General features: G+C 45.2%; 1 protein-coding gene and 1 long non-coding RNA gene across 5 annotated transcripts; one reads left to right on the top strand and one right to left on the bottom strand.

The window, feature by feature from the left end:
* The first annotated feature begins 9,595 nt into the window (after positions 1–9,595).
* On the top strand, positions 9,596–23,749 carry slc39a6 (solute carrier family 39 member 6). Of its 4 annotated transcripts, none has more exons than XM_018674937.2 (12): positions 9,596–14,291; positions 15,745–15,943; positions 16,067–16,646; positions 17,060–17,198; positions 17,508–17,615; positions 17,798–17,967; positions 18,276–18,467; positions 18,744–18,828; positions 18,944–19,336; positions 20,108–20,188; positions 20,286–20,476; positions 20,939–23,749. In XM_018674937.2, the coding sequence occupies exons 2-12, from the start codon at positions 15,750–15,752 to the stop codon at positions 21,089–21,091; spliced, it is 2,286 nt and encodes a 761-aa protein (XP_018530453.1). In that variant the 5' UTR covers positions 9,596–14,291; positions 15,745–15,749; the 3' UTR covers positions 21,092–23,749. The 4 variants fall into 4 exon arrangements, with proteins under 4 accessions (XP_018530453.1, XP_018530452.1, XP_018530454.1 ...); XM_018674936.2 differs by having other exon boundaries at positions 9,596–14,317; XM_018674938.2 differs by lacking the exon at positions 9,596–14,291 and adding an exon at positions 14,324–14,501.
* LOC127142413 (uncharacterized) lies at positions 18,020–18,813 on the bottom strand. Its single transcript, XR_007813142.1, has 3 exons — positions 18,665–18,813; positions 18,265–18,434; positions 18,020–18,184 (listed from the first exon to the last, which is right to left on the bottom strand). It is a non-coding gene; the product is annotated as an uncharacterized LOC127142413 (long non-coding RNA).
* Positions 23,750–23,860: the final 111 nt, after the last annotated feature.

Below are 23,860 nucleotides of genomic sequence, written 5' to 3'. Positions count from 1 at the left end.
TCGCTGGCTTTAAGGGAGATACTCAGGCTCTGAATTCACTTCTGAAAACCCTGAGCAGGGCTGTGTTGGTGGGCTGCCTGCCTGCCTGCTGTAATGGAGTGTAAATGGGAGGAGAGAGGGGATGTCGTGTGGATTGCAGGGCCTAAATGGAAAGAGAGGGATGGTAAATCAGCAATACTAATTTGATTAAGTTCCATGATAGTTATCTCTAATTGGCTTAGTGCTTTTGTTGTGGATTGGCAGACACTGGGAGCCTGTCGTCTCTGCGAGGATGTCTCGCTGTAAGATCATTTAAGAGCACCAAACACTCGGATCTGTTACTCGAGGAAATATTATTCATGCTACAACAAGTCCTGCAGTTAAAACTGGACTCAGAGAATTATTCAAGTATTAACCTGTGCATGAACCCATTACAGTGAAATTAAATAAAGTCAAATGAAACATTTACAGAGAGCAGAGACCTGCACCTGAGGGGAACACTGCTGTTTTCAGGGTTTTAGCTCTGATCCTGATTGTAGCGTGCAGACTCTAATTTCCTGCACCATCTGTAGCACGAGCTCTTCAACAGGGGAGGGTCTCCCCCCTCTGCCGCTGATAATCCAAACCATCCTGCGGGGCGGGGAAGGAGGGGGGGTCGAGTGTAACCCTTCACTAATCACCACACATCCCCTCAACTGCTGGAAAAAGTCTTAACGAGCCATTTAATCTGAGAGTCGTCAGTGATCAGTCTGAGGTTCTCCTGGAGACCAGTCCCGCTGAGGACACAGGTCACGAGGTCACGTCCTCATTCTTCCTGTTAATGTCCATTTCTGTGATGCCAGACTGACTGATCTTTAACCACTTCATTTTTCTGACTCAGTGTGTTCTTCTCAGAGCAAACATGTTCCAGTCTGTTCTGAAACACACACACCATGTTTCTGGCTGCAGGATTTCATCAATAATTCATACGTCTCGTGCATCATTTTATACCAAAATCCCCCAAATCCAGCTCATGTTTGGTCTCTAACAACAAACATTCAAATAAAATCCTCCCACAGTGGTTGTTTCAGAGTTTAAGATGTTAATGTTTCCTCAATCAGAAGATCAATTTAGCCTTTTACAGTCCTGCTGACTGTGCAGCACCTAAACCTGGATCTTTCCAGAACTTGGATAATGTTTCTTCAGTGCAGTTAGTTAGACAGTGTGGGCTTCATGCTAGCTCTAACAACAAAGGGACGGGGCTTAGCAAAGGATCAATTACTTGCTTATTTTACGAGATGAATAATAAAGTCTTGTGTCTGAGTGTTAAGGTTTAGAAGCTAGAACCATCTGACTGACAAGAGCACAGTGTATTCAGATCCTTTACTCAAGCAAAGGAACAACAATGGAGGCAGCAGTAGACCAACCCTCCTGTTCTGTGAGTCCTGTGGTGTTGAACCATGATTCTGGTCAAATGAAAGGCTCCTTACTGTTTAATGTAAAGGTCTATCTCTCTCCTGACTATAATGTTGTCAGTACTTCTGTGCAGTCTATGTGTGTTTTTAATTTGTCCTTGTGGAGAAAGTGGAAGAGTTTGATTCCCTGTGCAGCTGTGGAGTATTGTAACAGGACACCACCGCTCAGCCTGCAGAGCTGTCCTCCATCTATTGAGCTACAGTGGAGTAGAGTAACTGTAGAGTCATCTTCCTGTGCAGTGGGGACTGATTTTACATAATTAATGACTGCAATAACATTTTAATAAGCTGACCCTGTCCTCTCCTGAAAGACGCTTTACAAAGGTTATAAACTGAGTGTGTCCATAAAAGTTTCACTGTCATAAAAAAGCATGAATGACACATTCTAAATCAGTTTTTATGTGGCAGCTGAGAGCGTCATTTTTAGAACGAGACATTAGACATAATGATTGTTGAGTTATGAGGCTTTTGGAGAAACAGAGTCTGTTTGTTCTCATGTCCTGCTCATGAGCTTCAGTGTCAGTGTTCTACTTTACTCTGCAGGTTTCTGCTTTTCCTCTTTCATCTGTTACCAGAGTTATCAGTTACTTTGTCCATTCACATGTTACATTCAACATGAGGAAGATCTTTACAGGGGTTTGTCAGCTGAAAACGCTGCAGTGTTTTTTAAAGCTGCATTAGAGTAATGTAAGGCAGAGTCTGATTGTCACTAACTGTGACAGGAACCAAGAGAAACTTCTGTTACATCCAACAATCAGACGTCTCGTAGGTAAAACAAAACATGAGGCTCACAGTTGAATGTGGGGCGGCTGCTCTTACTGGACTCTACTGTAAATGAGCGAAGGCTGCAGATAAAGAAGTGTCTGACAACATGATGAGAGGATTCAGAGCTTTTTATTAAAGAGGAAGATCCTTTAGTTTAACCAGGAACAGCTCTATATATCTCTACCAGACTCCATTGATAAAAACAGGGATTTTACTGGGAGCTGCTGGAATACCACTGCCTCCATCTGCTCAGTAAATCCCTGTTCCTGGTTAAACTAAAAGGATCTTCCTCTTTAATAAAAAGCTCTGTCTCTGTAGGAATCCTGTCATCATGTTGTCTGTCCGTGGCAAAAACAACTTTACTGAACGTACTTTGATAGAAACAGCTGTTAGCACCCTTGCTCTTGCCCAGGTTCAAAAATCCTGCAGAAAAACTCAATTTTTGCAGCTCAACAAAAGGAGAATCAGGTCAAAATACCATGGTTGGAAACCAGTGAATCAAAACTCATCCTTCCATCGGAACATCGCACCGAGCTGAGGACATCTCTTACCCCCGCCCTCCGGCCTCCTCCTCCTTCTACTCACATCAGAGCTGGAAAAAGGAAATGACTTTTTCCTCCATCTGTCACCGAGCCGCCGTGCTAATTGAAAGCTGAAAGCATGAATCCATTCAAAGGAGGCTGCATTTCCATTTCCACACAACCTGTCTGATCACAATAGTCAATGAATCTCATTTCAAAAATTAAATCAAGATGAGTCACAGAGGACGTTCAGTACAGGAGGATCGTTTGTGACTCTGCCTTGGATTTCATCCTGCCATCGAATTAAAGGATGTGACGACGTACAGATGAAACCTCAGTGTGACATTCAGGCTTTAATGATGCTGATTACTGACAGCTCCTGATGGAGGATGCTGAATGGTTCATTCAGACTTCACAGTGAACATTTAGATGTCGAGCAGACGTCGGTGAAATACGACCACCTGCTCCTGAAAGACGACCAACTGTGATTCTGAAGGTACAGGTGAGATGACGTCTGTAGCTGCTTCCTGGACTCTGTTCAAAAACATGCATTAAAGCTAATGTGATTTTTCCTCGTGCCCTCATATATCCACACTGTGTTTGTGTTGATGGGGAATTAAAGAGAGTGTGACTGTTAAAAGCCTGCACCTACAGAAACAGATAACTGAAGAAGCAGAAAGCCTAATCCTCTAACTAACCACTGATTCAGCACGTTATGATGTGGGCTTCTTATCAATGTGGTAGCGTTGGGTTCTCACATTATCCCGAATGTTCCCAGGAACTGTCAAACTTAGAGAGATCTGCATTGTAATCATTCAATCATCGTTTCATTTGATCGCCTGTCAGTGGCATCATTTCCACTTTGCCCATGAGTCAGTGCTGTGGCTGAGCGTCAAAACTGACTTTATATCCAGTTTTAGATCTCAGGGGTTTTTAACTTTGTAACTAACTATCTTTTAACCAGATGAAGGGTTTTAGTCGTCAGACGTCTGGATCGATTACTAAACATGAAGCGGTTTTATTCAGTGTTTTTACTGGTTTTAATCACCGACTCTGTTTGTTGTGGAGAGGAAACCTGAAGGAATCCAGACCAGGAGAAGCTGACTGCAGCGACGATGAAGACAACAACTCCCATGATCCTACGCTACTTCACAACATCACCCAACTCTGCCTTTTCTTATTGCTTTAAGTGAAAATGATAGTTTCAACTCCAACAAGGCTGTTGTCAGCGAACATCTGTAGAAAAGTACCTCTGAAGAATGAAGGGATGAGCTCTCTGCTGGACCGTCTGACCACCGATCCTCTGGAAAACAGCTGCAGGACATCTGGAACAGAATCCATTGATAAACTGATTACTGACAGTTACAGCTGCAGACTTCATCAGCTCTTGTAGAACCTTTTATTACGATTATTCGTGACTGCCTAACGTTTTATTATAAAGGGAGAAATCCATCATGCTTCCTAACATTTCAAACATTCCTATCCTGTAACAAACAGAGCTTTATCAGACGTTAATATTTGTGTTAATCTGATGCAGGTGTTTGTTGTTGTTGCCTCTCTTCAGTCTGCGACACTGACGATTAATGATTTTTTCTGTCTGTCTCAGCCGTTTATCTTCAAACACACAAACCCTGTCCAGACTGTTTCCCATCATCCCCTGCTCTGCCTCACTGTGGATGTGCTGCACTTGCCGCTCCGCTTCATTGATCATCATTCAGGTTTTTGGGCTCTATCAGGCAGTTGATCCAATAATGAAGTGGACCTGTTTGAGACCTGCAGATTTAATCCTTCAATACTGCATGAGCGTTATCGATAAAGCTCTCCACACAGCAGCACCAGCTCCAGTTGTTTTGGGTTGTCATCTCACCCCTCCTCCACCTCCACCTCCACCTCCACCTCCCCTCCTCCCACCAGCTCCGTCTGAATCCTCCTGCCGGTGACAATCGATCGAGCCGAGCCACGGATCAGAGAGCAAGCTTACCAAAGCAACTCGTATTGATTTGACCCCGCCCAACATGTTATAAAGTCAATTCAGTCTTGACCTATAAGAAACAAGTCGCCCACATAGTAATCATGGATCAGAGAAATAGATACAGCCTGGTAATAACATGGTTGGAGAGCTGCATCAGAGCCTCAGAGAACACTGAGTGCTGCAGCTCGGTGATAAGGATTCATGAAAATATACAAGAAAACTGTCTCTAATTGGCCCTGAGGGATAAATAAAGTTTAATGACTTGAATTAAAATAAAAACTGACTCAAAGTGGGATGAAAAACCCTCAGATATTTTATGTAGCTGATATTTTTCACATGTACAGTAAAACAGACACTTGTGATGTTTTTAGTTGTAGGCTTCAACCATGATTCATGACTCAGGACACAATCAGGCTCGCTCTGATCCATCCAGAGCCCTGACAACGCCTACATTATACTTCAGCAAGTTTAATCCAACATGTCGCCAGATAGAAGACAAAGATGGGTGTTATCAGGCTCAGAAACATTCTGAATGTTCCCTGTAACATCAGCACTGAGAGCTGACGTGCAGCCTACAGAGAACCAGGTGGATGAGATTTACACAGAAAATTAAATATGTTCAGTGTGAGATGAAGGTTTGTTTGATAAGAAACCAAAAAAAGGTGATGCCCATCGGTCAAATATTTATGAAGAAGTTGAAAAATCTTGCTCTTGATTTTTAGAGTCCTGTGTTTATAGTCTTATGGTTATATGCTATATTTACCAACATGTGTGCTAGTGTACTGTAAACCATGAAAGTCATGAAAGACTTGTTTTAAACTAACACAGGCACAGGGATATGCAAACTAACCACTGCACCAGCCAGCAGAAATTCAAGTTTCTGATTATTATATCTGTGCATTTTATGCTTTTATTTGATGGTGATAGTGGAAATAGAGACTGGAGAGAGAGAGACGGGGTATAATGTAACAGAAACAACCAACCCAAACACCTCGCCAACTTCTAACATTTTTGAAAATGAAGAGGTTGGAGTAGCACTTTAAGCTAACACTCACCTCCAGCAGGCTTGAGTAGCAGCTGGTTTTCTCCTCCATCTTAGATTCATGCTGGTTTCACTGGAACCCGCTTTATAGTATCTTATAATTCAGTTAACATCAATAGAAACGCTTCATTTCTTCAGCGCAGTTCACTATAACTTTACCAACATGTAGCTAAACACTGTTAGCTAGCTAACAGCGCCAGGTGACTAACGATGCGGACCAAACCACCGGCGGGGGAGTTCAACAAACACATTCACCAACAAACCTTTGGCCAGATGTATCTCTGCAGTTTCAACACTTCGCAGGTCAGATAAGTCGTTGTTGGGCAGGATGTCAGTATGACTAAAACCTTTAGGAAAGCAGTTTTAAAAAATCAGCTCACAGAGACAGAAATTAATCGCCCCCTCCCCAATCAGTCATGGTAAAATCGGGAGTTATAAATATGGCTGAAGTCAACGGCAGAGAGCAGTCACGGGGTTTTCTACCCCCGGTAGTAAGTGTAATTAGCCAACTTTAAATACTGTATTGTATATGTTTTAACATATTACAGCCACAATAAACAACAGACACGTGGCTTACAGTGGACCACACCACTTTATTCAGACTATTAATCTGATTTTTGCTGCCATTTTTTGCTGTTAGAGTTCAGCTGTTAGTAGTTAGCATGCTATTAGCATGTTAGCAGGCTAGCTGTTGCACTGTGTAGCTGTGCCATGTCACATCCACATCATATCATGCTAATCGTTAATGCTAATCGTTAATAAGAGGCCACAATAAGTCCAGTTTGATTAAAAAGAATCATTTCAGCTAATTAGAAACAAGATCTGTGTTGTTTGTTTGAATGTTTCCTTTGTTAAATCAATACAAATATTAATGACGTGACCTTCATGCAGTGGAAAAGAGCTTTAAGACAAAAATGAGACATGGACGTGTCTCATTAAGGCAGAGCCGTGCCCTGGTTAAATAAACATTACGTTAGAGAAACACTGGACGGCTGACTCTTATCATGCTGTCAGTCTGTGTATCTCAGTCTGTGATGGTGAGCGGGGAGGTTGATGGGAATCTGCTCATCTCAGCCTTCATCAGACTAAATGATATTGACAGCTGCTGTGTCACCGCTCATCAGCTGCTCAAGGACTCCAGTGTGTGACCGCTGTCTCTGTCTGCGCGTTAGAGGAGGAAACCCGACCGAAAACAGAGCAGGGTCGACTTTGAGTGACTTTGAGAGTCGGGTCAGAGCTGTGTCTCTGTTCAGAAACTGCTCATTGATTTCTGGAGATGAAGAACTCTGTCATTTCTCATTTCTTCATGAGTTCAGCAGCAGCACAATGAATGGTGTTTAAATGTTTGATTTATGTTCACAGCTCATCACGTCGGCAGTGTTTAGCACGTAAAAGCCCACATTAAAAGTTCATGTTTAAAATGTAGAAGCAGAACAACAAGGCCCCCTGGCTGTGGCACTGTTGTCAAAGCGTGTACAGATAATGAAGATGAATTAACCACAGAGCTGTCAGAGCATCGATCACAGTGACGCCGAGGACTCCACCGCCAAATGAAGAGGTTCATCCAAAACCAGCAACGACACAGACAAAATGATGTCGGCGAGAGCTGGCGGCAGGTCAAAGCTCTGTGGTTTCACAGGTCTGGAAACCTGCAGAGGCAGAGGAAAAACCACTACAGTGTAGACCCGCTGTCAAACGAAACCTCTTACCTCCAGTTTTTGAGTTTTTGCTTGCTGAGGAAAGGAAGGACAAAAGACAGAGAAAATGTTACACCCTTAGAAGGAAAGAAAAAACATGGATGATGAGTCCAAACATGGAGCTCTGCCCAGTGTATACACTGAACAGGTTTCTCCTATCAGAGGAGGAAAACACATGCACTTCTAATTCTAGTGTTGTGCCATCACTGCCACAAAGCTGTCTGACCACTCTGCTCGATATCGATTTATCACCCACAATGGAACAACAAGGCCCGCAAATTAAATGACAAAACACCTCATTTGTAACTGCCCTTCACAGCGTCACGTACAGTTCAAGTGTTTTCTGATCAGACAGCGCTGCCACACAAAACTAACAAATCACTGTTGGAGAGTGAATCTGCTCCTTTTCAAGTTGCTCATGTCCCCAACAACCTCCACCATCAGAGGCTTGGTCTGTTTTCACATGGAAAGGACTGCAGGTGACCCAGATGAGTGTATGAATACGTTATCGACTCCTCTGTCCTCTCATCTGGATTTTAGCAGCCGGGCTGTCACAGGATGCAGGAGGACGTCACACTGAAACTGGACACGTCGTCAGTGGAAATCAGAGCCATGGCCTTTTAAAGACGCTCAGTTCCTTCAGGCTCAGTGTGGGACTGACTGCAGGAACACTTCCTCATGTAACAATAAAAAAACGAAATCATTAAAAAACCAGTCTCATACAGAATGAAACGGTGCACAAATGATCCTGAACATGAGGCTTAATGCCACTGTATGTCAGCCTGCCTCTGAATCACTGAGTTGAATAATTGTTTGAGTGTCAGACTGGTTTACATATTGAGAGTGCTTCTTGAGAGCACGGCAGGAAAAAAATCTAAAAACCAACACGCGTGGGCGGATGATTTCAGCTAAAAGCCATTGTTCTGTCTCTCACATACATAATGACTGAACAAACACTCACACAGCTGGCACAGGACAACACAGAGGAATATCTGAATAATGATGAGTAAGTGATACAGCAGCTCTGTGACGAGTCTGTCAGTCAGACTGCACTGGGTCAGTGTCCGACTGTCGAATGCAGTTTGGTTAACTATGACTGTCAGATTCCTGTTGAACAAAGCTGAAGAGAGGATCACGTCCAGAATTCAAAACTGATCCCTGCACTGCCACGACCCCTGCAGGTAGGTCTGGTTTGATGTTAGGGAACATGAACGTGTGTTTGGCACTAACACTAAAGCTTCAGAGCAGCAGGAGACACTGAAGTCACTCTTCCTCTGAATCTGTTGAATAAGGCAAAGAGCAGGAGGTCAGGAGAGGAGTGAGGAGGTGACCATCAGCAGTAAATGCTGTTTGATAAACTAACACAGCACACCTCACTCTGCTGACTACAGGGGTTAGGCTAGCAGAGTCAGACATTTCCCTCTCATGATCAACTGTGAGCAGAGCTAACACATAAACACGGACATGAATAAAACACATGCTGACTGTTACAGTCTCAGACTGTCGTCTGCGGACACTGTGCACGAGTAAAGACGTCTGGACTGATACAACCTGACTGAGCTCATCACTATCTGAAGCTGACTGGTCTAAGCTCTTATGAAGGATGTTCATACTTAACTGTTTATACAACAGATGAGTTATTAGTGGATCTGTGTGTGTGTGTGTGTGTGTGTGTGTGTGTGTGTGTGTGTGTGTGTGTGTGGTGTTCTAGATAGATGCATGAATAGACAGAAGCTTGGGAAATGGACAATTAGATGAAGCACTTATCTTAAGAGCTGAGGCCCTCTGAGACAGAGTTGTGGAGATAAATAACAGAAGGTGGATTTCTTTTGAATCTTCTTAGGAAAATCTCCGTCGTATAAGCTGTTTATTTTCACTGTCCTGTCCTCAGGACTCTGTGTCCCCGTCAGACAAAGACAATCTCACCAACGACGTCTTTCTCTGTTCTGGTTATTTGTTTTATTGTTTGTTTTTGTTTTGAAGTAGTGTGGGATCAGGATTCCTGCAGCAGCTCTCAGACATTTCAATGTGTTAAAGTTACAGAATATTCCTTTAAGTTGCATTTTCACAAATTCAGTATGGTGAAGAGTTCATTCTATTCTAAAAATAAAAAACAACACTGACAGAATACAGAGAGAAAACTCATTTTTTGGCTTGAGAATGAATGATTTTATTTTTTAGAGGAGGATGTTAAAAGGCTGAACTCTGAACCAGTCCACTGTAAAAACCTGTATCTGCTGTGGGTCAGTAGAAATCCTGTTTCTCGTCTCTTTGATCACAGTAAAAGTGACGTTGATGAGCCTGACACGACCAGCGCAACACAAAGGAACACACACTCCGCTGTCGCATTAACACCAAGACCAGCGTCTGAGGTTTCTCCTACGTTAAACAGACATCTGGAGAAAGTACAGTTTCATCATATCCTGTCATAAAAATTTCATCACATCCATCATATTAAAGGCTTCAAAAAGAGAGTTGATGAAACTCTCAGACAGACTGAGTGAAATAATAACGGTCGATGCAACCGTCTGTGTGTTGACAGTAAGTGGGTCGTTGTCTCTGTCAGAGCAGATGAGACGCCTTCATCAAACATGCTCTTCTGAACTGTACATTAAAGAAAGCAGTCATGTTCTGCTGATTCTCCATTTGTCCTGCAAAAGGCCCACACTCTTTTCTAAATGCTGCACGAAGAACTGGACTTAGTGAAGTTTCATCTCTGATCTGAGAGGCTCCTTCAGCTCTGACTCCCAGACATTAAACCTCTTGTGGGGACCCCCCACCAGGCAGTTAGAGCTGGAGAAGAGAGGCCTTCAAGAACCTCAAGAAAGTCCAGAGAGAATCTTCACAGACGAGCTGACACTCATTCAAAACATGTCAATCCAATGGACAACTGTCGACATCAAAGTACGTCCACATTCTGGAGAGACAGAGCTTTTTACTGAAGACGATATATCTGTATATCACTACCAGACTCCACACAGAGACCTGGTTCAGCATCTGGTCCCTCTGCTCTCCTTCAGTAACACTGACGTAAAGACACAGTTGTTCTGGGACAATCCTCGTGAAAATCGTGATTCCCAGAACACTGTGTGAAACTGAAATGAAGTACATCTACTCCATTTCTATTTCTAATACCTTATCCTCCTGCTCGGCTGTATTTCAGAGGAAAACATTCCCAGATGTGTTGATTCCAGTTTGTTGTGAAGGGTCGCCCCCTGGTGGATGTGTAAGGTGTTACTCAAAGGGACATCAGTGTTGTCTCAGTCTAAGTTTAGCTCATAAACCTGAACCTGGACTTACATGTTTTCAGAGTCACTGTTATATATACGCTGTTAGACATCCCACACAGACACCAGCTGGATCACAGGCCACTTTTACTGCCATGTGTTATAATTGTGACTGACTGTGTTCAGCTGTCTGTACTTGACATACTGAAGTGTGACTGTCATCTGTGCAGGTGAAGCAGCTGCACTGGGACCTGCGACACTGACAGGCCGATCTTTATCACTGGATCAGTTCATTTTGAGTCTACAGGATACAGAGGCAGCTAATCTCCAGTGGTGAGCAGTGAGTGTTGATAGTGCTGTGTGAGCCAAGTCATCTGCTCCACTGTGTCCTTGATGTCAGTCATTCACCAGAGTTTTACATGTAGTTTATGGTCTCTGTGGAACGTTTCTATATGAAGCTTGAATGAGGATTAAGTTCAAAGATGCACAAACACACCCACATGGAAACACTGGGTTATGATGCTCTGTGATGGGCAGCGCCCACTGATACTATATATTCTTTAGCTGTGGTGATTATGCAGCTTTCAAACAGTCCCAGAAAGCCTACAGCTTTTAAAAATAAACAGACATGGTTTGATCATGTCCTGAGCGTCAGTATCAAGCCGAGTGTGGGACGTGTTTTTAGTGGTTGAACTTGTCCGGCTTGTTAAAACCCGCAGGCTTAAACATTAATAGTTAATGACGGACTCACCACCCTGTGGTTGACCTCACAGCGACCTTTTCCAGCAGAAACACAACCGCTCATTTGTACAGAAATGACTGTGCTCTCTGTCCTCTCCACGGTCTGATAAAAGCCCTGAGCTCTGAAATAAGAGGTGGTGAACCGCCGACAGGAAACCCGTGTCTGATGTGAACGACTTGTTAAGTGAGTCAGTGTGAGCAGGTGATAGTTCACTGAGCTGAGCTGTTAGCACTGACAACAAACCAGCAACCTCAGCTTTTTTCATCGGAAACTAAAATGTTAACCACTGACCTCAGACCTGTTCTCCGATGACTGACCCAGTTGATTCTTTCTCCTCCCTGATCTACATTACATTGCGGGTTCGTTCTTCATGTTCATAAACTTATTTAAACATCAGTTGAAGAGATTTGTGTGTTTTTGTTGCAGAACCTGGAGAAATATTCACTGACTGAAACGTGCTGTGCTTCAGCTACTTTTTAAAGCCACTGTCTTCTTCTTCTCCACATTTCAGAGCTAAATATTGTCACACTACATTAGCTGCTAGTTTCCTTACAAATTAAGGTTGATGCACATAAAAAAACAGCTTATGAAATATGTTGTTTTGTTATAAGTTCGACCACTGAACAGCTGGTAAAAACACAGCTGAAACAGCTGGTCATTCATTGATTAGTCCGCTGTCAGAAAATGTTCCAACGATCAGAAAATGATCGGTAATTTAATATGAAAATAATCATCAGTTCCTGTTTTTCTCTGTATCTGTGAACAGTGTCTGTCAGGTTCGCCTGTCTCTAACTCGCTGTGTGAAGAGAACTCAGTGAAGCTGCGTTTCATTCCGTCCGTAAACAGAAACTCTCCCGGCCAGGAGCCACAACTGAGTCCAAAACCAATATTGTCCTTGTGGGCTGGGTGAGAGGAGCTCCCAGCCTCCTCTGAACATCAGAGGAGCAGATGAGGAGGTGTCCAGGGAGGCGTCGCCCTGTAAGACCTGATCCAGGAGCAGCTTTGGCAGCACTGTAGCTGTTTTTTACACATGGATTCAAAGGAACAGTCTGGGGAACTTCTCTGTTCTGTCCCAGCGAGCAGAGTCAGATTAATAATGAAGAGCCTGATGCATCAGTTATTAAATATACATCACATGTTCCTTCACCATCAGCCATTTTTGACTCAGTCCCACACACCACGCTGCTGCCCCAAACCAGGATTAATCCGCCGCTGAAAATAGTCCCCTGCAAAGTCTCCTGTTTGTCTGATAAAGACTACACTGAGCTGCTGTTTCAGGAAATGACAGGCTTCAATAAAACATGAAACGGTTTATCTGTGATCCTGTCTGCCGCCCACTCTGGGTCCAGCTCTGCCTCGTTAGAGGAAGCTTCTCTCCTCCACTGAGGGCTGCTCATGATGGGAACTGTTGAGTCTCTGTAAATAATATTACAGGAGATAACTTCTGTTATGATTCAACACTATCTAAATAAAACTGACGTCTTCAGGAGGAACCTGTGGGCCTGGAGCTGAGAGCCTCAGACAGGAAGGAAGTCAGAGGGTGACAGTCTGACTTCTGAGTTAGTCCGTCACCTGTTTATTCTCCCTGCCCAGACTGGACATTAACACAAATCCTGCTAAATATTAGCTGAGTCCAGTCCAGAGCAACAAGAACCACCCAAAACCAACAAAGACTAAGTGAACTGACTTTAGTTGTACTTTACTTTTTCAGTTCATCCAGAAAACACAAAGAAACATGAGCAGAATGACTTCACACTGTTTTCTTTGTGGGTGGTTTGATATCAGACTCCTCAGGATCCACCTCTCTTTAGTTTTGAGCTTTGTGTTATCTTCACTGTGTGTGGGACGTTTGACAGCTGAACATTACGTCTTATCTCATGTGTAAGGTCACAGAGAGAATCTGAAGAGTAGAATGGGACTTAAAGTGTTTTAACTCATACAGAAATCAGGGGCTGCCCTTAGTAATTCAGGGATAAAACTACACACTTCAGTGGCACCAACCTCTGAGTCTCATCTCTGAAGCTCAGTCTGAGGGAGAAAACTCTTTCTCCCAGACTCTTCAAATCTCTCTGTGACACTAAACTCATGATGAGTTTCTTTTTGGGACTAATCCTCTTCCCCTCATTCCTCTCCCACATCAGACTCAGACCTGGACACTGTCACATGCTGCCAAAGCCCAGTCACATGTTCTGCACCCAGATCCTCCTTCACAGCATCTGCTTCAGGTCCTCCTGTGAGGCGTTCGAGTGCCCCTTGGAAAATAGTTCCTCAGTCCAAATTTGTGGAAGTGAGGGGACGAGTGGAAGATTTCCAGTTTCTATTTCCAATGTAGAGGTTGTTAGCATTATAAATAAAGTTACCGTTGGCTGAGTAAATACTTCAACAAAGGACTATTTCTGCTATTTAGAATAACATTATTACATTTCATTATTACACACTGGCTAAAAAAACGTAACCGCTGTGTAAAAAGATATTTCTATATTTGATATTTCTCTGGAGTATAAAGCAGCATAAAGTGGAAATATCTGGACTTATATGTACTTAGTTACTCTGCACCTCTGACAGTACTTCGTTACATCCATCCACTGGTTCATTAGACCAGCCTTTGTTGTTGGTTTGAGTTTGTGATTTTCATCTAACTTTTATTCGTCGATGTTCAACTCAGTTGTTGGTATTTTTAACGTTTATTATAATGAAGCAGGCCACGCAACTTTTTCGAAATGAGTCGGCCCTCCTCTCTCTGGAATGTACCTCAGATTTCCGACAGTCCCTGAAGGCGGCACAAACCACAAGCATCAGCCCTCGTTACCGGACAGGAGAAGACCGCGCGGCACCGTCTGTGAAGACTCACACACCAGCCGGAGAGGATCAAACACAGCGCTCACGTTCCCTGTGAGTCGGTCCCGCAGGTTTTAAAGGTTTGTTCTGGTGTAGTTAGAGACCGGGAGCCAGCTGCAGCGCGTCCGCTCCGCACGGCGGCGGCAGCGGCGGTTGGGTTTCAGTTTCCGGGTTTATCGTCTTTGTGCACACGGCACCGGGCTGGTGCAGAGCGCACAGATCCAACGTGTTACTGTTTACCTCCGCTGAGTGCCAGTGTTTCAGGTCAGAGACAGACACGGGTGGCTGCTCGTAGCGCGGGAGCTGGACTTTATGTGTTTTTATGGCTTGATATCACCGTTGAACTGAGGCCGAGCCTCGGCGGCAGCGGGAGGCCCGGGCCTGGGCCGAGGCCGCCCGGCAGATGCCAACTGTCAGCATCCTCCGAGAAATTTAACGAGATAGCCGCGGCTAGCTGGAAAGCTAACACAGCTAATTCCGTGTTACAAAGTGAAGAGGTGAGGGAGCTTTGTTAGCGTTATTATGAGTTATTCCTGAACATTTAACATCCTAAAGCTACGTTCACTATCGCTGTTAAAGATTAGCTGTTTGTTGTTTTAAGCTAGCGATCTGACGTTCGAAACAGCCACCCCTAACCGCGCTTCACGCCAAACTCCATTGAGAAAAAGTTCAATTTAGTATCTCTCTTCTTACCAGAGCAAGAATACCGTCTCACAACAACCGAACTAACTTTTTTAGAACCCGCTCTTCATTTCGGCTCAACAACCAACAGGCAAAGCAGCCGTTAAGTAGTTTTATCATCCATCTTAACTTAAAACAATGCCGTGGATTATAACTATAATCCATTTATTGACTAAGTGGTATTTTATATTAATCCATGTCCGGAGTTAACTACAACCCCTGAAAGTGTCCTCCGTCATTCAACTGCCACATGTTTTATAAATATGTTTTCTCTTGTGTAAGAGCGTTAATTCCCTGTAAAGAGTCAGACATGTGGTCACAGTGATTCCAGGTGATTCAACAGCAGAGGTGGATGAGTATTTGATTTCGAGGGAAATGTTACACTTTTAAAAGCCATAGTTAGCATGTAAAACACGCTGCATTGTTATTAAAGTAAATTAGTGTTGAATATTGCTTCAAACATGTGGAGGTAAACATGTAAAAAAACTATGTTCCAGTTGTAGCACCTCTGACCTTATTATCAGTTTCACTTCCCTCCTCTTAAGAAGAAAGGAAAAGAAACAAACTGCAGAGTAATGTCAATTCCTCTTAATTTGTTGCTTTTTTAAAACAGTGGCTCAAAACCAAGCACAGTTTGATGAATCATGAACCTGTGTTTCTACATGTTAAACCTGAGCGGACGTCATGTCTCTTGTGTTGCCTGACAAACAGAAGCCACAGACATTCATTCAGTTTACAGTCATTATAACAAGGAGAAATCTTTTCTTGATTTATTGCTGATTTATTGCCACCTGATCAATACTTTGAGGCCTTGTTTTCTCTGCAGAGACGATGACTGAGGAGAGGAGTCAAGCCGTCCTGGCCGTGATGTTTCTCCTCGCCGTGAGTTTGTCCGGCGGCGACTTCTCGGCCAGTTCAGACTGCAGCCCGCCGACGAACGGCCCGGAGCGTTTACTGTCGGCTGTGGTGGACGCACAGAGGGCGGAGCAGAGCCAGAGACAGCACCTGGAGGCTCTGTTCAACAGGTGAGCTCCTCACAGTAACACAGGCAGTATTAAAACTGAACCCAGGACTGTTCAGAGTATCAGGTGTGTAAATAATGTAAAATCAGAACTGAAGGAATCAGATGATGTTTTATGAAATGACAGATATGGAGAAAACGGCACCATCTCTCTGGCCGGGCTGAAGCGTCTGTTACAGAGCGTGGGGCTGGATCGCATCAGGACTGTTATGGTGCAGCATCACGAGCAGCCGGGCCACCATGATCACCCCCACCACCACCACCACGAAGGCCACCACCACCATCACCACCACCTCCACGACAACGACGACTCGCATCACCAGAAACACGTCCACGCCGAAACCTCGCAGCCCAGAAAGTTTCCAAAGGCCGCAGAGAATCAGGATGGCGTGCTGGGGAAGAAGACGGAGAACCCGGAGAGCCATCACAACCTCTACGACAAGAAGACCACGGCGGCTCAGGAGGTCGGCACTACGGCGGCGTACGGCGCTCAGCTGCTGGTGAAACCAGACGAAGCTCATAAGAAACAGGACGGCGGTTCTGCAGGGGAGCAACCCACCGGGGAGACTGCCGCCAGACTGGTCACTGAGAGCCAGACACAGGCAGCTGCAGTCAGCCGAGGGGACGACCACGATCACGACCACGACCACGATCACGATCACGACCACAGTCACGGCCCTATGAACCGCAGTCAGGAGAGTGTAGAGGTACGACATCCTCATTTCTGATTGAGAATCACCTGAAAACGATCAATATCTGTTCCAATCCACTCTCTGAGCTTCCATAACAACACAACACCAAAAAAAAAGCACTCGTCCTAATAAGGGCAGGTTTTGACAGGATCTTATTGCATCCAGATCCTTTGAAACATCTTATCAGGTCTGAACATTAACAAGTAACTGAAGGACAAACTCCATAACGCTGTTAGAACCCAGAGACACACCACCTGTGGCTGGGTTTCAGAGTTACTCTCTGCTGCTGGTCACTGCTGTGCTCATGGGAGTTGTAGTATTGTAGCGACAGTGCTGCACACCATCGCTGAGTTCCACTCAAATTCGGTGGGTGCTAATGTCAAGTTACCATGTTACCCTGACTGACTTTTCCTGTGTTTTCTGTGCAGTGCCTGAACGCCTCCAGCATCCTCTCCTCACATGGGATGTCTCAGGAGGTGGGTGTGACCCTCAGAGACTTCAGCTTCCTCTGCCCCGCCCTCCTCAACCAGATCGACGCTGGAGTGTGCATCCTGCACGGAGAGAGAGGTAGGAGGCGTATGAAGAGGCGTATGACCTGTCATAACCTTATTAATTATTGATCAATGGAGAATAATCATCAGATTAAACTAATGATGAAATGATCATTGGTCACAGACTCAGGGCCAGAATACAGGGCTCTGGATCTCACCAGACTGGTCCTGGTGAGTTCAGGAGCACGTTAAATATCCAGACCTACCTGTTTATACAGGTGACGCCCTCAGACTGTCAGCTGAAGACACAGTGTAGTAATAAATAATAACCACTGCTTTGTGTTTGACCTGATAAAACTGGACTGAGTCAGTCTTTTATTTCCAGACCATAAACACCATAATCATGCTCACGGTCACCATGGTGACCACAACCACTCTGACCATGACCACGGCGAGCACACAGGTGGAGAGAGTGGCAAGAACATCACAACAGGTAAACATAAACACACACAAACAGTTTAACACGCATGAACGTCGGCTCCTGATGTTTTTATTTGTTGCCTCTGAGGAAGTGTCAGGTTAACAGCAGGTGTTTGGTGTGTGTGTGTGTGTGTGTGTGTGTGTGTGTGTGTGTGTGTGTGTGTGTGTGTGTGTGTGTGTGTGTGTGTGTTGCAGCGTGGGTCGGCGGCTTCGTCTCCATCACCATCATCAGCCTGCTCTCGCTCCTCGGCGTTGTCCTCATCCCGCTCATGAACAGGGTTTTCTTCAAGTTCCTCCTCAGCTTCCTGGTGGCGCTGGCTGTCGGCACGCTGAGCGGCGACGCCTTCCTTCACCTCATCCCACACGTGAGTCGAAGCGGCGCCAGCGTCCAGCTGTTACTGTGTTTGTGAATCATGCTCCACCTGCACACTGGACCTTACCTACCGTACCCCGAGGAACATAAACCATCGTGGTCACCTGGGTTTGGATGCTCAGGCCTCGTAGAGTTACTGCAAACAGACAAACCAGCGTTTGACAGGAACTGGTCTCAGACCAGTGTCTCCGTATTTCTTTGTCCACAAACTGGATTTTGGAAAAAAAAACAGTATTAAGATTAAGACATTTCTAGATGAGTAGGTGGCAGAGGTGCTTTAACTCTTCACCTGTGTTTCAGTCTCAGGGAGGCCACCATCACCACCACGAGGATTCTGGGATGAGTGTGGGAGGACACGACGTCCACGGTGAACAAGGTGAAAACCTGGACGCCGTGTGGAAGGGCCTGACCGCTCTGGGTGGAGTCTACTTCATGTTTCTCATCGAACACTTCCTGACGCTGGGAAAAATGTACAAGGACAAGAAACAAAAGGTGAGAGATTCATCAAGACACACACCTGAGAACAGTAAAGTAAATCCAGGGAAATAATCAGTCAATTCAAGAACGTGCTCAGCTCTTTAAACCAGGGGCTGAGACGTTTGAGAAGCTTTTTATCTTTCATTTGATATAAGAAGCCAAAGTGCTGAGATGTTTAAGAATCAGAATTCCTCTGGACACGTCAGACTCACTGAAACATGAGGTTTCTAGTTTTGCTTTGACTGTCGTCGTTGACGTTGTGAATTAAAGCCGAGGTGATCTTCCAAACAGATCCAGAAGAAATGGGAACAGAACGATAAAGCCGATCCAGAGAAGCAGCCTGCTCTGGAGGAGACCGACCTGAAGCCGCCTGAAGGTGAGAAACACACACACACGAGGGTTAGCCTCCTCTGAGGGTGAGGGGCGGTGAAGCAGAGTCTGATGAGCAGAGTCTGACAGTTGGTGAGTTCAGTATCGTCGTCTTTCTCCAGACGTGGAGACGAACGGTGCCGGTACGTTTGGCGACCACTCGAGCCGCGGCGTGGCGGAGGAGGAGCAGGTGATGCTGGCGCCGCAGGTGTCCGTCGTCTCGCAGCAGAGTTATGGCGGAGCGTCGGGCGCCGCCGCCGCCTACACGGACGAGGACTGTGAGAACAAATGCCACTCCCACTTCCACGACACGGTGGGCCAGGCCGACAGCATGCACCACCACCACCACGACTACCACCACATCCTGCACCACCACCACTCCCAGAACCACCACCCACACAGCCACTCACACTCCTACTCAGAGCAGCACTTCCAGCAGGCCGGCGTGGCCACGCTCGCCTGGATGGTCATCATGGGAGACGGACTGCACAACTTCAGCGACGGCCTGGCCATCGGTGAGTTCAGGGTCCTGTCAGATGTCAGGGTGCTGATCGCTTCCTGTACTGGCTCATCACCAGTCCAATCACAAAGGTATTTCACAGCAGTCAAACGGACACCCCGCCTCCACAGCAGGGCTGTTAGCCGAACGTTTCCTCTGAGGAAACGCTCATGTCAGAACAGGAAGTGACAGCTCAACAGTCACATCAACCTGAAACACGGTGTGGTGAAACCATTCCTGAGTCCCAAACGAGGCTTTTCAAACACAGAGCAGAAACACAGTGACGGATATTTTACAGCCTGACTGATATAATATTACACGATATGATCACGCTCACGTTACAAAGCCTCAAAAATCCAGGCTGTAGTTTGATTAATCATTTTAGACTACAACAGAAAACATTTATATCATGATGTGTTCAAGTGTTTCCCACAGGTCGAGCTGGGTGGCACAGCATGTGACCCGTGAGACTGTAACCCAGGTTATTTTCTGTAGCTGTGATTTACAGATGTCCTCTAAACGCCTCACATGTGGACCATCAGCTACAATCTGCTGATGTTTCCTAAACACCAGACATCCAGGCTATCAGCTATAATTTACTGATGTTCCCTGAATGCCTCAGATGGAAGCCGTTAGCTAGACGCCTGCACACAAAGATTCCTCTCAGCTGCTGCTCTGTCAGGCCTGTGGCCCAGAATGAGTTCATGTGAAGAGTAAGATCAGGCGTAGAAGCAGAGTGAAGTGGTGTCTGTGTATCACAGTGGTAGTAAAAGCTGTTGTTCTGCAGGAGCTGCCTTCACAGAGGGTCTGTCCAGCGGCCTCAGCACGTCTGTGGCTGTTTTCTGTCACGAGCTGCCTCATGAATTAGGTAAGACGTCTGATCTGAGCTGCGTTTAAACAACGCTTTCTCATACAATCCACTGTTACTGCAGCACAGTCTATATTTACTCCTACATTTCTCCCAGGTGACTTTGCGGTGCTCCTGAAGGCCGGCATGACGGTGCGCCAGGCCATCCTTTATAACGTGCTGTCGGCCATGATGGCGTACCTGGGCATGGTGACGGGGATCCTGATCGGACATTACGCAGAGAACATCTCCATGTGGATATTTGCGCTGACGGCCGGACTCTTCATGTACGTGGCTCTGGTGGACATGGTGAGTCAACACGTCGTCTCCGTCACCTGAACGCACCACAGACGATACAGCCAGTCGTAAGACAGGTGTCAACACACACGGTCAGCCACACACACACACACACACACACACACAGACACTGAGGAGAGGTGAAACTCCTGCTCAGTGTGTGTGTTAACATCCAGTCAGCAGCATCTGTTCTGTGGACTCAACAGGTCTTGACCTAATGTCTGAGAGCAGCAGCCTTCAGGACCAGATGGCCTCTTCTCACACAGTCTCTGTAAAAGTTAAAAACACACGTGACGAGTCTGTAACAGACAAACTCGGTGGAGGACATGTTGTCACAGTCAGCTGCTGCCTTTAAACTCAGCAGAGTCTGTAGTGTGAGGCTGCCCTCTTGTGGCCGCTGTGCTGCACAGCACTCTGTAAGAGTGGAGGTAAAGGTTACCAGTAAAAGCCTGTGTGTCCTGTTTGTCCTCTCAGGTGCCTGAGATGTTGCACAATGACGCCGGGGACCACGGCTTCAGCCACTGGGGCTTCTTCCTGCTCCAGAACGCCGGCATCCTGCTGGGCTTCTGCATAATGCTGCTGATCGCCATCTTTGAGCACAAAATCCAGCTGGACCTGGGCTACTGAGGCCGAGGCGTTCAGGCCCGAGCTCCGTGTTCATTCCAGCGTCTCCGTCAGAAGTGTAGTGTGTTTTTATTTGTTGTTCTAGACAGACCGAGCTCAGTCGGCTCCATTTAGTTCATGTGTCCACCTTGTGTAAGAAGAGGCACCGTTTCAGACACAGGGAGTGAATGTAATGTAGGAAGTGGCCGTGTTGACCCCTCCCTCTGCTCTCGAAGCTGCAGCTGCATGTTCAGGAGCTCAGGCGTCTGCAGCACACAATAGGTGTAAGATATAGATAGTGTTTTCATTTTCTTATTGGACTGCGATTTAAAACCAGGAGCAGTTTCTCCCTGTCGACGAACTCCGAACCACCAAGTCCCCAGGTCTAACTCTACCGGACAGCACTTCATCTTTACAACAGATCCAACAGAGAGTGAAAGCAGCGTGAGCCCCCCTCTCCACCTTTTTTCTTTCTTGCCGTGACATTTTTCCTCCATCCTGTCACATTGTTTATCTGATGTGTTGGAAGTGTTTCTGCTGCTGAGTCAAACCACATCAGTGTTCCAGTAGGTTCCCAAAGTGCCATAACAGACCCACTGTCAGTAACTGAGCTGGGTTTACATTGTAAAGTTCCTCCTGTAGACGCTCTCACAGTCCGATCTGTTTACTGTGATGACAGAGCACAAACTGACCAAATCCCAAACTCTCAGAGAGAAAAACACCAAATACTCAGTAACTGTTACTGGCAGGTTGATGGTTTCTGCTTCAGCTGTGATTAGTTGGAGCCCGATCTCAGTCCGATAATAAGATGTTTATAGGAGGGACTTAGAAAGTGTTACCCAGCACTGTTAAGTTCACCAAACCCATCACGTCATTTAAGGCCTGAAGCAGCCTAAAGACAAATCCTAAACCTCAGTGAACAGTAAAGTGTGGATCAGTAAAGTGACAGTTTGACTTCACAGGAGACAAACAGTGGGGATGGTTTACATGAGTTGTACTGTGCTGCTGTGCTGCCCTCAGCTGGTATCAAACATGCTACTGGTGCCATAGAAACCTGCTGCAGGTCAGGTGGTTTGGAGGATCAGAGGACATGTTCGTCAGACTCCTCAGAGATATCTAATGTGGTTAAACTGGGAATCACTGCAGTGTTTTTTCATGGGAGGTTTATTTAGTAGCTGCATCAGTAAGAATCCGTCCGTTACCTGAAGCTGACTTCAGCCTGATGAAGTTTCTAATCAGCTGCTGCTGGAAGAAGGATTACTGCAGTGTTTTCTTCTGACAGTAGAAATGACTAAAATGAAATTATGTTTAAGAAACAAACAAAAAAAAGGTGTGGAGGACGTGACGAGGCTTCAGGCTTGAAAAGACATCAGTGTTAACCTTTAAATAACACACAGCCGTTCACTGAGGGTGAAGTCAAACCTTTTTACTGGAACCTCCCTGTTCAAACAGTCTGTGTTCAGCTGTCAGACGTCAGGCTCTGAACAAGAACAAGACAAGCAACCATCCAAAAAACTAAATCACTATATCACTAGTCGGCCATGACCTTTGACCTCTCAGTGAACTGTTGTGTGGTCTCTGACCTGTGAAGAGCTAAGAAGTTGAAAAGTGACTAAAAGGAGAAACTCAGCAGCTGTTGACTGTTCAGTGACTTTTTTTAATGTAATTTATTTTATTTTATTGTTACAGTTGAGTTCATCTCTGTTACCTGTTCAGTTTGAGTCTTTGATGCCATGAATTATCACAGCAGAAACACACAAACTACAAATGTCCTGCATGAGCTCAGTTTGAATGCCTTTCTATTTTCCTCTGTCACCGTGTTTTTATTTTGAAGCTGCTCTGATGTTTAGGTCAAAGGCTGTGAAAAAAGATTTTCTGGCCTTTATAAAAACCCATTTAACTGCTACAGAACTGTGTATATTACATGTACGATATTATACTATATGTATATATTTATGTACAATACTGTACAAGTATGTGTGTGTTTGCTTCCAGTCGTTGACTCACTGCTGTCTGTTGTGAAGAATGTGGAGCTGAGTTTGAGCTTGATGAGGAGGAGGGAGGGGGGAATCATTCGTTCTTGTTTTAGTGTTAATGAAGGGATCTACAGCAGGTGGATGAAACCATCACAGTACAATCAGCTCTGCAGGAAACACAGGTCATGACGTTTGCTCTGTTTCATTTTTCAGACTGCAGTTTGTGAAGTTGATGCAAAAAAAAACAGGACGTCTGTGTTAGAGGGGGTTTGTGATGATGAGAAAGACAGTGAGTTCAGTACAAGGTTTATCCCAAAGTGTTCTGTGTCATCAGATAAAACCAGAAACATCTGGGATAAACCGTGGTCTGTTTTAGCTGATTCTGTTGAACTCTCATCGTCACCGCTCTGTTTTTCTTTTTAAAAAATACATGATCATATTTGTCAGTTTTTATCATCACCACTGTGGTGTGTATATTTCTACATTTAAACACCACAGTCACACTAAGTGTGACTTCCATCACTGAGCATCTCTCCTCTAACAGGAAGAAAAGCCCTGATGTTGCTGCAGAGCTGTTTCCACTGTGTTTCTGTTATTGTGTCCACCTGTGTTGACTCACTGACTGCAGTGAACCTGAGGCAGCTTCGATGTTGACTCACTGTGCTCTCTGACATTCCTCAATTCAAATAAACTTGGTCACCATCAACTCTGCCTGAAACTCACGTTGTTTTACCTGCACAGTGAAAAGTGATTTAAATCCTTAACAATGCAAAACTAAAACTAAAAACTTCAGTGTTTCTTTATGTCAACTTTCCTT

The sequence above is a fragment of the Lates calcarifer genome, linkage group LG4 (assembly GCF_001640805.2).
Source record: "Lates calcarifer isolate ASB-BC8 linkage group LG4, TLL_Latcal_v3, whole genome shotgun sequence".
In the NCBI taxonomy this organism is placed as follows: domain Eukaryota; kingdom Metazoa; phylum Chordata; class Actinopteri; family Centropomidae; genus Lates; species Lates calcarifer.
Note: the sequence above shows the minus strand (reverse complement) of the source record. Positions and strands in the feature narration are given on the sequence as shown.

Bases quoted from the DNA above. Each gene is read 5' to 3' on its own strand.
- slc39a6 (XM_018674937.2), top strand. From the start codon at position 15,750: ATGACTGAGGAGAGGAGTCAAGCCGTCCTGGCCGTGATGTTTCTCCTC. The intron at 17,616-17,797 runs GTAAACATAAAC...TGTGTGTTGCAG, and splicing joins TGGCAAGAACATCACAACAG to CGTGGGTCGGCGGCTTCGTC. The intron at 17,968-18,275 runs GTGAGTCGAAGC...CCTGTGTTTCAG, and splicing joins TCCTTCACCTCATCCCACAC to TCTCAGGGAGGCCACCATCA.